Below are 14024 nucleotides of genomic sequence, written 5' to 3'. Positions count from 1 at the left end.
TGTTATTCTGGGGCAATGCCGTGTAAAACCCGAAACACGTAGCTTTCTAGCGAGGTGGCTCTGCCCGCCGTTATAAATAATCAGAATGCGTAAAAAGGAGTCGCTGACCCTCAATTACACACACTCATCATTTCTCGTACCGAGAAACATCTTTTCTGCTTCTCTTACAATTATATATTTCAGAAGAACAGCATCCTCGGGGAATTGGAAATAAAACTGCATAAGTAGTTGTAGATATTTTAAATTTCGTTATTACATAATTAATGAATGAACATACCATACTTCGTAACATGTAAAATGCATCATACAACAAACGTACGTATAAATGACAACGTGATACAATCCAGTGAACAGTTACATATACCCACTTTATATTTACAAATTACGACTATGAGACGGATTAGTGCTTTACATGGATTCGATTCAGGACAAATAAGATTATTACTATAGTAACAAATTACTGTAAATATTCGCTGCAAATAAATTAATGACTTACACACCGTTATAGATAAACAATTTACACTAATCCATCTTAAAATATGTAGTTGACTATTGTTTGTTGTACCTAAATAGTTAAAAAAATATTTGCATTGACTTAAAAAAAAAAATGCATGGAGTGTAAAAAAGTCACTATAAACTATAACACGTGAACATTTAAATCAGTCAGTCAAAACTTAAATAAAACTATGAAGGCAAGTATCACTAAGGAGCACTGAACACTGAGACGTAACATTCATAAAAACCTCGTAAAACCTCATTTCACTTAAATACATAATATGTATAAGACGAATCTATAACAATACGCCTCAATGGACAATGACGTCATACCGTAATAAATTTAACATACGCTAACAGTTTTTATACAATTAAAAACATCTACATTAAGTTCTATGTACCTATATACATAATTTCGTTTAAATTCATTATAATATCAACATAGTTTTAATTTATTTTACCAATAAGCTACAGACAGTTAGTCGGAATTCATTCAAACTTAATAACTATTCAGATTTCTTTCAACGCTTACTTACAACTTAGCAGGCTTACGATGCACTTTAACTTACACCATACATTTTACATTATTTATTAAAATCGTTCAATTTTGAAATATAATCAGATGTGGTTTCAGTCTTATGCTAGAGCTGGTTCGATGTCCAATATCGTGACAGTTCATGAAGTCGACTATTTGCAATGTTTACAAAAATACTGTAATTCGCTTTTGACGAGATGGTAAATTCACGAGCCCTTCGGCAAACTAATCGATACAGGTCAACGAGAGAATTAAAAGTCTTAATTAAATTCTCACATGTCCACAGCATGCGTGTACATGTACTGAATTTTCCTCCTTAAAACGTAGTGTGTTTTGGTAAACATTGCAAATGGCGGCTCCATCATGGTGCTAATCGACACGAGACATCGAAGGCTAGCGTTAGCCATCCAATGACACACGCCAGTCTGACGCCTGTAGGTGTGCCCCACAATTACTACTACCAGCTAATTACAAAATTAAGTAGTAAAATGTTGATTTTATATTACATCTGTGTGATGGCGCAGAGGATTAGTGCAGCCTGCATAACATATGATTCATTATAATAAGTATAATATTGGCGGATTTAAAACTTAACTTTTAATACGATATAAGCTAAAACAATGGCATTACGTAAAGCACCCACACACAAACAGCTGCGTTATAATTTGTTTACATAATCTCTGACGTAACTGTGCAATTCTGCCTAAACTACTGAACTTTTCGCTTTCAGGAGAATCGATACGAAACTAACTATCCGAGAGATATAGTTTTTACTTCATTTCCAAGTAAAATGCAATATATTTTCAAGCAGAGCACGGTCCATCGCTCTATGCATGTTTGTAAGACTTTGAAATAACGTGTCGGGTACTTTGAAAGGCTTGCTCGTAAAGTTTCAATTCGTATCGACTCTGCTCTAAAGTAGGAAAAGCAATTTCCGGCTTTAAACTTGCATACCTACTTTAAAACTATAGGAAATCGCACAGAACGATAGCTTTGAGGTCTGACGTGTAACAGGCAAGACCCGGCTTCTAAGCTATTGCGGAAATCTTACGACGCGGACCTGGCATGTTGGACAAATACTATGCCGACTCAAATCTCACAGAACACGAAACATATTTTGCGATATAAAACATAGCAATATACTTAATCCATTATCAAAGGTATTTTTATATATTTTCATAAAATCTCAAATATTCTTTAAAGAAGCACCAAATATGAAAATCATAGGTATTTTAGTACCGCCATAATTTTGCTTGGACAGCAATGTGCCAGTATTTTCATATTCCATCGGCTCAAGCGGAACATTAATTTCAACGGAACTCATAACACATCAAATCATACTGCGATGTTGAAAAACACCGTAATATATTACAATAAAGTCCAGTTTGCAGTGCACGTATGTTATACACTCATGAATTATTCGAACCATGGATGGATTTAAAAATAACAAAGGGATTAATATTTAAAGGGTCGCTAATATTAATTATACGTATAGGGAATATATTCAATTTAAAACAGTTAATGTTGCATAGCAAATATTGATTCGTGATCACGGAAAATAGTCAAATTTAATTAAAAACTTAACAAATGTGTACATGTAATATTACAATCGATTTGTGTTAAAATAGAAATTCTTGTTAAAATTACAATATCATAAAGCTAGATCTTATTTTTAGAAACAGATGAGGTTAGGACAAAAAGCTTATTGTAAAAAATGAGGATTACTATTTGTCCCTACTCCGTTTGTAAGGATGCTCACGGCTATTTCACGTGAATAACTGTTGACAGCGCGCCTCCGCGATGCATACTGATTACCAAAACAAAATAAACCGACATACCGCCATTTTACCTAATTCACAGATAATAAATCCTCCTCACGTGCACAGATGCAGCACATGTGTTCGGCACGCGAATGCTCATAGACTAACAGCCAAATTGTCTACGTGTTATGCTAGTAATCTGTGGTTACGGTTATTTATGTTTATTCTTTTGGAGCTTTACATTATAATAGATTGTAAAAAAACCTGTCATGACTGATAATATTGATTCACTTTGAATGACGAATTAAAACATTTACCTTTCTAATAGACGACTCGGGTTTTTAGTCACTGCTTTTATTACTTACATAAACTTTTAACGTAGGTTTTTCCCTATTACTTGAAAGCTAAGCTAACTACGTACTTTAAATGAGAAGTCACACCTTTAGGTGTTTCTCGGAGCTAAACAATTACGTGCCGTTATTAGAAAACGTTTATTTTATCTAACATCCTAAACAATCTAGACGAATAATTAATTTGCGCATAAAATCTGAACTATGTTTCAATTTCAACAGTGTAAAGAAATTCTACGTATTATGACGCTGTTCACCAGGCAGTTTCCTATTGGCAAGCGCGAACATTCGCAATGAAATGCGTAATATCATTCATTGGCAATATTTGCGGCGCCTCGTGCGAATACCGCTGGCTACGTCACCCGTCCCCTGTATACAACCAGTCTTGCTTGACCTTACACTTACCTCACGCTATGCAATTCAAATTTTAAATTGGTCACAGATTTTTAATTTCGTTAAGCATACTTTCCTACGTTCGTTTATATATTTAGCACCTGTCTGTCGCACGATGAAGGCATGATCATCACAAGCTCTTAACAACCTAGATTCCATCCTGTTTGCTGCGCGTTCGATGATAGTTTCAAACACAACTAACGCTACTCACAGTGACGTTAGCAATAGTGTTTCATCTATTCTCTAACTCGTTTCAAATCTAACCTGTAACTTTCCCTACTCATTAGGCCTAAAATATCGATTTATTTGTCTGGTCGTTAGAAATGGTCCTATTTGGTTAAATCGAGAAGTCGGCCGTGCAGCCGCGGCAGGTTTTTCTCAATTCTGGAAATGCTAATCAGCCGAACCAGTTGATAGTTTGCGGGGAACACTGTTAATGTGGCCGAGCACCTTCCTAGAAACGAAAGCGAGATAGTCACTAGTGAGAAATACGATTATCGTAATAACCTCCCGGAACGAGAGCCCTTTTCCAATCTCTGTTTGTAAATAGAACTGACTATTAAAAACTTCACGGAATACTACCGTCGTTGTAGAATAGGATAGTTTCTATGATCCCCTTTCATTATTTAGTAGCAATTGTGTTTTCCATTTTCGAATTAAGTCGTTAAATATTAATTTTCGCGTTATACATTTAACTATATTAATTAACCATGTACATTTAAAGAATTATAAAATATTTTCGATAAAAATATTTTTTATTAGAGTAGACGAATTAAATTTTAACTAGCTAGGTAAATCCCCGCATAGCGCACACTCAGTAGGTACTAATTATTTCCTATGCAACCGTGACGTTTTCCTGACGTTGAGTGTTTTCTCAGTTATCTGTGACGCTATCCTACGTTTGCTGATTAATCGATAAGCTCGAATCAATCTTCCTTGAGTACATTTCATTCTATCAATTCCGCCGTAATTTATTTCTTATTTCGCTAGTAATAAGAACGTTCAAATGTAATAGTTTTCATTCAATCAAGTCAGCCTTTCGCTGTCCGTTTAAGTAGACATAACATCCGTATATTTATGTAGCTACTGCCAGTAATTCGCATAGAACACTTATCTACACACAAAGAAGATACACCGACAATATAATAATAGTAAACTATTATTTTTTATTTAATTACGGTTCAACATTAACAAATATTATCGTATAATAAGGAAAACCGTTTTCTAAATAGTGACCATTATAAGTTTGCTTGCCATCACACCGAACTTTACCGAGTTATTCGTAAACATAGCGAGAATTGAGGAAAATCGCAGGAAACGGCCCCAGCAATCGTAATAAACAAAACTAAGAATTTCGTAAATAATCGTACAGTTTTTGTTTTACAACATGTACGGGAAGGTTTGATTAGATGAATTAGACTGTTCTAAGTATTCGGAAGCGGGCGAGATAGAGGTCAACGCTAATCGATTCACAATTATATGTCCCACGGCTTCCGAGAAGGTATGAAGATTAGACTTACATAAAAACCTAATACGGAATGGCCGTAAATATACCTATTATAAGACCAACAATCGATTACGAGTTTTCGGAGAACAAATTAATGTTTTTACTTAGAACATACAGATGGCAGTACCGGGAAAATTATCTCGAGAGAACCTCTTAATTGGGGGCCGGGAGGAAATACTACTCATTCGGAAATATAACCGACCATTAAGATATTTTTACAAATAAACTGTTTCTTAATAAATATTATGTAAAAACATTTCCTTTTACAATTTCATCTCGAATTTCAAAATGAAGGATATTCTTTGTAGATGTTAAAATACAGTGTAATGAAACGCAATAACTACAAATATTAATCTGCATATCTGGGGAGCCGAGCCCGGGGCAAGCACTCTTCAATCGTCGGAGAACTCAAAGGACTTGCATTTACATCCACCGTATATTTCTGTACGGACTTTATTTAAGAATATTACTCACTTTGATACTACATCTATTACTGTACCGGTACTATGAATAAATCTTAAGAGCGAGATGGAGCGATTGAATTTTCTTTGCATCTCTGCCGCCTTTGTCTCTCTATACTCGTTTTTTTTTTAATTGCAGCCGCAACTTAGTTCACGTGTATGCTGCTCAATATTTACAGGAAAGCTTATAGATCCAGGAGATGCTTGCTTTAGATAAATATGTTGAAGAATTTATTCCTAGTTTTCTTGTAACAAGATTCCTTCTCTTACAGCAGTTTAATTTTGTCTAAAGCAAGCATTTCTCATTTCTAAACGCACTTACGGGTAATTAAATGGTAAATACAAAATCTTGTGAATATCCAAGAGTTACTCCCAGTCGTCTTCGCTGGAGGAGCGGGCTGGTGAGGACTGCTCGGGCTCCGGAATGTAGCTGGCCAGGGTATGGAGTACGGAGCCCCCTGATCGTTCAGCACCTGATATTCCTCGTCTTCGCATTGATAGCTTCGCGTGAAGATCTGCCATCAAGTCGCCGCCGCTTGGTTTGGACCCGCCCTGTAGGAACAACCAGTTTTTGAGTATACCTCGATAGATGTGCAAAGAACTTTGTAACATTGCATGACGGTGATGCATTTAGCAGAGGCTTGCAGAAGAATTAGAAATTAAATTATCATTTATCGTATTTTCAAAAGTAGATCTTCTTAGAAATCTTGGTAGAAAATAGGCCGTAGGGAACACGAATCAGTTTTCACCTGAAGCGGTATAAATTTTAACTGAGAGTGAGTACTTTATCTGATTTTGAATTAGGTATGTAATTCGAATCCTTGCTACTGAAGATTGAGGCGCACTTCGTGGGCTTTAAATATTCAAACAGCTAAGAGCTCGCACAGAGCGCGCCTCAATAAAATATTAAAGTACTTATGATATACACAGTTAAATATTTGATCGTCATTAATTGATACCTTGACATGTTTACAGGCGGGACGCTTCGGGGAATCGTAACCAAATTGTGTAACTAATTTGCGCCGTCTAAAAGGTATGTAGATAATGTATTACATCGCAGAACTAGGCCAAGTGCTCTAAATAGTACAAAGGCAATTAACAGTAGTGGTACGTCACCTGCCTTCTACGAATGGAGTTGGCTATGCATATGATAAATAATATTTCGTTTAAATTGTTTGACCCATGAAATACGGGAAAATAATTTCTCGAAATCCGCCAATCAATCAATTGGTTAGACGGAAAGGCACGGAGGATATAATGGTGGTTAATTAAGTGTACATTGTAGTTCGTTACAGCAAGAGTTGAACGAGTCAGGCAGTGCGGCCAATTGCCAGGGCGTCAGTGGGCGACGGCCGCTGGTGCCAATAACCTCGCCTTCTGACACCACTGCCAAACAATATCTACACAATCCGATCAATTTAGATACGTCACATACACGATTCATTCTCGTGAGAAAAAACATCAAAGTTTTAATTTCCGACTTCAATAAGACAAGATGTTCGTTTGCGTCGTAATAACTAATTTAATTAAATTATAGACGCAGAACATTTGGCCAACAGATTCATTGTATTCAAAGACAGGGATTTCCGTTGTAGCAGAAACAATTCTGAACCGAATAAGGATCAAAACGTGGGAATACAATAACTAATAAAAGCCATTTGAATATTCAGAACAACATAATTTATCACTTCCTGGTAGGTAAAGGATCTCCAAATATATATTTTAGCTATGGTAAATACTTAACAATATAGGGAAATCCAATCCCGAAGATTTCAAGGAATCGCTTTAGGAGTTCATCATCCCGTTTATGCGCAAATAAAAGTTTCCTCAAGCTTACCATTCCTGATTTAGAGGAAAAAGTGTCAATATGTCTGTGTTACGGTGATTGGGTGCGGGCGTCGTCAATAGAAACTTGCCAATAAGCACATAAACTAGTGAAAGTAGAAATCGTTTCTACTAATTCTGATTTTCCTGTTACTATCAAGTAAGTCCTGTCGCTTAAGCACAATTACTTTTATTGTGTAGAGGAGAGTTCGATGGACCGTAGTCACAAACAGGCGTGTTCTGGAGTCCAACGTGACGTATTGTGTGGCAGTTATTAAAAGCTTTTTGAGTACGTAACGCACCCCCACCGGTCCGGGAAACGTGACTTTATTGTTACAAATACAAAGTAACTACTGGCTCTTACACGCCTTAACAACTAGCTGTTTCTTCCTGTACTCCTATGTTACTCGGGGACAATCTATATGCCATCCTAACAGTGAAGGATCGGTTCTTAGTTCCGGAGTCTAAAAACCTGTTTATTGTGTTGAATAAAAATAAATGAACAGATGAAGACGTGAGAAATAAAATCTATTATTACCCACATATTGCATTAGTTTATCGATCAAAAATATTATTTATCTATGACGTTTCTCGTACACAACCATGAGTCACCTTTGTTGTTTCTCCGAAAGGGTTTACTTAAGGATTTGTGCCGTAACATGGACGCAAATATGTTTGACGTATATCGTTATCTGACCGATTAGGAACAATGACGTTTAATGTTATCAAAATACGAAACTCTAACGATAACAGTATTGTTTTTATTCCCGTCAGTCAAAACGAATAAAAACAAAGCTTGACTAACTAAGCTAGATCGGCGAATAAATTCATTTATTTTTTTAGAAGAAATATCAATTTGATATTTTAGTAAAAATATTTCGTTATCTTAATTCACGGTACATTTCGAGTGACTGAAGTTCGTGTAGCAAGATCAAAATCAGTGAATAAATTAATATAATGTATATTACAAGTATCTAAATGTAAACATATTTAATGATAAAATGATGATGAACCTTGATTCGTAACCGGTTCACTTCCGACAGAGATTCTTGTAAGCGCCGCGGGCGTCAAGCTGATAAACGTTTTAATTATAAAATAGTCGATGATAACTGACACTGCGTGGACGCAACCATTGCTTTACGAAGAAGCCCCTATCTATCACACAAACAACTTATCTCGCTGACATATAAAGGTCAATGGCATGCAATTAAATGGAAGCTTCATACACTAGAAAATGACAATTGATAATATTCTTCAAAATAATTTAATCGATTCTTCAGAAATCGCCTATTCTAGCAATAACGGGTTTTTCCCCTGTTTCGCGTTTTACATAATTATTATATCATTCACAAGACAAAGGTTCCTTAAGATACCATACGTAGGTAACAATTTATTTAATGATATTTTCAAAGGAATTAATGAATCTGTTTTTTTTGGGGATTTATGTAGAATTCTGACCGAAAAGCCTGTTTGTCAGAATCTTATTAAGGCAACGACTCATCTTGTTCTGAGAAATAAGATGTACGATATAAATAACTTAAAATGTAAACCGAACAAGGCCAGCTTATGTAAATTTTCGAAATATCCTGCTGTAAATTTTAATATTTTCCTTTCAGCGGGGAGGCAAAGTTGTTTAAAGCCGGCTTTTCTTAGCTCGCGGCATCATCGTCCAATATTGCGTCTTGGCGAGAAAGGATACAATCTGGGGAGTATTAGCATGTCGCTCGTTGTTGCCTGTCCAATCAATCTTGGAACACGGCGCACAGTGGGCAAGGTGCAATGTTTCAGAAACTCGCTGCAGTGTAAAGCCGGCCTAATAACTGGTTAGACTTGATCAAGCTACTAGGAACTGAGCTTTAGTACTTTCGGACGGCAATAAGCACTTAATCCTACGCACGCGCCAAAACGGATTATACTACTCAAGTTAATTCGTTGTAAAACCTACTTTTGGAAATGCTGCTTTGTAGGTTTCAGCTGGGTTTACAACATCCGCATCAGGTACATTGGACTCTACAATTTAGAGAGATACGGACATAAATGATGGACTGAGAGGGTATACTTCTAAACAGCCAGCGAGTTTGTGGTTGTTTATGTACAAGAAAGCATAGATCCGAAGTGTGGAAGTGGTCCACCTGGACCATTATGCCAGCCGGAGCCTCGGGCGCACTGACAGATATATTATGACCTTATCTCACTCATTACCTTAACGGACGTGCACTTCGCAGAAACCATCTCCTTTCTCGTAGCATTGTCAACCTTGCCGGGATATTTTACGAGGAAAAAATTCATGAGTCGGAATGTGCTGAATACATTTGTATCTGGCAACACAGTTACACATGTTCATCTTAGCATCCTGTACAATGTACAATGTTACTGCTCAAGGAGCCATTTGTGCTTTTGATGTCTCGAATGCTAGCAAACAATATTCAGATAACAAGGCCCTCTTGCACGGCTCAGTAAATACTCACAATTAGAAGTACACGCCGCTAGAGGCTTCCCTTTGTCAACTTTAATCAATTGACAAGAATATAATTACCATGCCTTAATTACACTTAGCTAATTATGAACAAGCCTGAATTATTAATTGCCGTCAAGAATAATTCATGAGTGAGTACGGTATATTCAATTAACGACTTCGTAATTGGTATGTTATGTCAAAAAGTCTACGTAGATGCTTATGTCACATTGGAATATCTTTATTAAAAATCCACACTGTGAATTTCCATTGAATTAAAAATGTGACTAACGAACGACGAAGCGTTCCAGAATAAAAACCTGTGACGTGACAAGTTGCATATTTACCAAGATACACGCACAACATGTGATTTCGTACAATATATTGTCAAACAAGTACTAAAGGCGAGTTCCGAAAAGTTGATAGAAATTCTAGAGTAACGAGGCTATTTGTATTGAAGGCCGCAGGGGCCCGCCGCGCCGCAACCAATCGCGCATTGTGCGCCACAATGGACACGTCCCAGTTCCAGCCCTGCGCCTGAATTCAAGGAGTGCCTCGCCATTTGTCATGTCCTTCTGATGGACCGAATTTATACAGTGCGTGCTTTTTATTTTTCTAGTATAACGTACCCTTCACGAGTTCGATGAACAGCTTTGCTTATGGCAAAACTCGACGTCTACTTGATTACATTTAGTAACTGAATGAAGCCTTAGGTTTTCCCTTTTAGTTTCTTTTTTAGATTTTTCAAATTACAGCGACATTTTACGGGTAAAGCCGCAGAGTAAATTATGGTTATAACCACTCCCACTCATAAGTCTGTCAAGTGCCGCCTACAATCCCTGCAACTTTGTATTTATTTACATAATCAACGTTGAATTCGAAATGTACCAAACATTTTATTCAAAAAGGAACTCAACGTTTTTATATCCAAATTATACCTACTGGAGAGCACTCACAAAAATGAAATCCGCATTCGAATAAAATAAATATTCAATATTTTTATCTCAAAGCTCAAAGTCGCTCAACGAGCTATGGAGAGGGCTATGCTCGGAGTTTCTCTACGTGATCGAATCCGAAACGAGGAGATCCGTAGACGAACCAAAGTCACCGATATAGCCCACAGGATTAGCAAGTTGAAGTGGCAATGGGCAGGCCATATTGCTCGCAGAGCAGATGGCAGATGGGGCCGAAGACGCTGGATGCAGGTCGCTTCCAACAGGTATCTGTGGAGATCAAAGGGGGAGGCCTATGTTCAGCAGTGGACGTCCTATGGCTGAGATGATGATGATGATGAATATTTTTGAGCCATAAGCGCCACCTACAACGTTAATGTCCGCGAAATAAATAAATCCAAAAAAGTTGCTTCGAGCCCACATAAATAAAACCACAAGGCATAAAATAAGGACCAATTTGTATTGTGTCTAAGTCCTTATAAGTAAAATATAAAGGGCATTATAAGTCGTCACGATCTGTTGTATAGATCCGTCGGGTTGTTCGGAGCTCGGCCGGACCGTGGCAAATCAAACATCTGAAATGTGGCGTATAATTGGCTGCGCCGGCCGGAATGCAGTCCGCCCGACCACTAAGGAATGGCGACAGTTTAAATACGATTATGATAAAGCTTTCATTTTATATTTCGTGTAAGAATATAGCTCATATTTGTCAGAATTATCCATTAACTGAATTGAAAATTCAAACATACCACCCACTATTATTCAACTTTAAAGTGACAACGTGAAACTGTAATTAAATCAGTCTCGCTGTCCTTTTATGAAAAATCAATGTTAATGTAGTAATTAGGTTTCGGACAGGTACGTGACGGACGGCGCCACGAGTCTAGACAGATCGATCCGAATGGATTATACCATTTGAGCACTAGGTGGAATAATCGTATTGCCACGAATCTTATGTTACATAAATATTAATAAACAGACATCGCTGAGATACTGAATAAATAAACAAGCCAAGTTAACACTTATAAAAAGGTGATTTATCAAAGACGTTTGTACGTAGACAGCTTGGTGATGGTTGGGATTTAGACTTGAACCTTGTGCTTCTATAAACGAGATTAGTAGAATCGTAAGCCCAATAGTATTTTCTTAGAATCCGTGACGACTTTGACCGATCACATCATCTATGAAGATCTTTGGCGCCTACTAGAGACTGTAGGTAGATCACTAATAATATCGTACAGAGAACTTAAAATAGATGAACGTTTGTCACAGCGAGCGGCGCCAACTGGCAACAGCTAATGTAAACTCGTTTAATTAGAGCGACAGACAAAATGTCGTACGAGTATGTTGTGTACAGTCAAGTCACTAGCAAAGTTCTCAAAGAACATCCAATCTTTTGAATTAAATGCTGTCTACGTTTGCCTAGAGCTAATTTGCTTTCTGCTAATTAGCGCAACTAAATTAACGTTAAGGACTACATTATAGTATTAATTAGTGGTTTGCAGATGGTATAATTTAACACTTGATTGAATTAATGGGCAAGTCGCAACAAATTAGCACATCAACTCAAGTAAACTTGTCTAATCACATTCACGGGACATTGGGATGAGATTAATCCGGACGGATCCCAATAGTGTTATACTGGGTCACGTAAACACTGCCAATATAGAACTTTTCCATATGTATTTTTTGCGTTGGCAATCGTTACAGTTTCTTTAATATATTCGCACTGTTATAATAACTAACATATCCCGCTCGAAGCTCCTATTACGATGGTAAAGAAAAAATCCCGAACGATAGCCATTATTGAGTCCACAAAAACCGTACTTAGAAATCAGCAACTCTTCTAGGAACCTGTCCATATGTACGACGTAAATGTAATATGCGTTACTGTACCTCGCACGGACGGTAGTTCAACAAAAACTATTTATTAACCTATTTAGTCATCCATGCGATCTGAGCTTAGAGCTAAATGTCAACTTGTAGTGACGTCACGATTAACCCCTTAGCGAGTTCTCAACGGAATTGTAGCGAACGTGAAGCGGGTAAGTAATGTAAACTGACCATTCATTTATTCGTTGTGTTCACGTAAATGCTAACGTCCATTCAAGCCCACGCGTTCATAATAAATTCTGAGCGAGTGTATGCTCTCAGAATGATGATAAGTGAGTTCGTTTGTTGAAGATCACGGTGCGACGTGGATACGATAACTGGAGAAGGTTAGGTCACCAAAAGTCGTGACATGAGATGACACTGTATGGCAAATATTTTGAAACGTATTTTACGCCATACCTGACCACGTCATCGACAATGATTACTTAATGTTACTAACAAAGTTTGGCACTCTCGTAGTGTGAGGCGTTGGCAAATAGCAGTGACCATCATATTATTTTAATGTTTCGTGGAAGTGCTATCTAAAGGATATAATTTATTACACACATTTTACGAGTCCAAATTTAAAATTTTACAATATGAGATTATTTTCATTTCTCGACTTTTGTATTCTCGTTTTTGGTGCGCCTACGCTCGTGTCGTATAATCGAAACTTTTGAATTCTATTGCAAAAAACATAAATTGTAAAACCCAACACACCTAACGCAATAATCTAATTCACAGAATAATGGAGCCAACAAAAAACCTTTGAATTCATAGAAGGTTTAGTTGTTCCGCATTCTGGCTAACTACAGTAGGTTCAGAGATTGAAGGCCCAATTTGAATATACGGACAAATCACATGGACGCCAGAGATGCATACATGCATACGGTCGCTGGAAGCATACACAATGTTAGCTGGAAACGCACAACAAAGTGGAATGATGAGAAGCGCGGATTCCGTTAAACTGTAAGACGATCGATACCACACGACGCGCGCTAAATAAATGTTTGGGAAGACATTTTATTGCTGTGTTTGTATCCTCACGGGTCGTTGGTACTGCGGAGCCAGCAGAACTTCAAAAGGGACATCAAGGCGATTCGTTCCACCAATACGAGCGCTACTGAGTGCGACTACGACTGCCGTCTAGTAAAATTATGATTATTAAAGTATGACGATCTTTATTATGAGATAGGTTATTAACCTTACAGGTTTTTCAAATACAGCAAAATTTTATTAAAATGAGGGAAAACAGCGAATTTATTTAATGAATTCTAAATCTACTGCGAATCGCTACATTATTACAACAATAACAGTGTTTTACAATTCTATTATCTATTAATTCCGTAGTACTACTGAAGTTCAGGTGTCAAAATAAACTGGCATATAAATACAGAATAATAACGCTCGCGGGCTTCC

General features: G+C 37.1%; 1 protein-coding gene across 1 annotated transcript in view; it reads right to left on the bottom strand.

Annotated features, from left to right (window-relative positions):
- Nucleotides 1–225: 225 nt before the first annotated feature.
- The window catches only part of LOC124633539 (WASH complex subunit 1-like), a 36143-nt gene continuing 22344 nt past the window's right edge, over nucleotides 226–14024 (bottom strand). The window contains exon 5 of the mRNA XM_047168798.1: nucleotides 226–6053. Within this exon, the coding sequence (XP_047024754.1) occupies nucleotides 5868–6053 (186 nt within the window). The 3' untranslated portion in view covers nucleotides 226–5867. The remainder of the gene's footprint in view (nucleotides 6054–14024) is intronic.

This window comes from Helicoverpa zea, chromosome 9, assembly GCF_022581195.2.
Source record: "Helicoverpa zea isolate HzStark_Cry1AcR chromosome 9, ilHelZeax1.1, whole genome shotgun sequence".
NCBI classification, from domain to species: Eukaryota; Metazoa; Arthropoda; class Insecta; order Lepidoptera; family Noctuidae; genus Helicoverpa; species Helicoverpa zea.
Note: the sequence above shows the minus strand (reverse complement) of the source record. Positions and strands in the feature narration are given on the sequence as shown.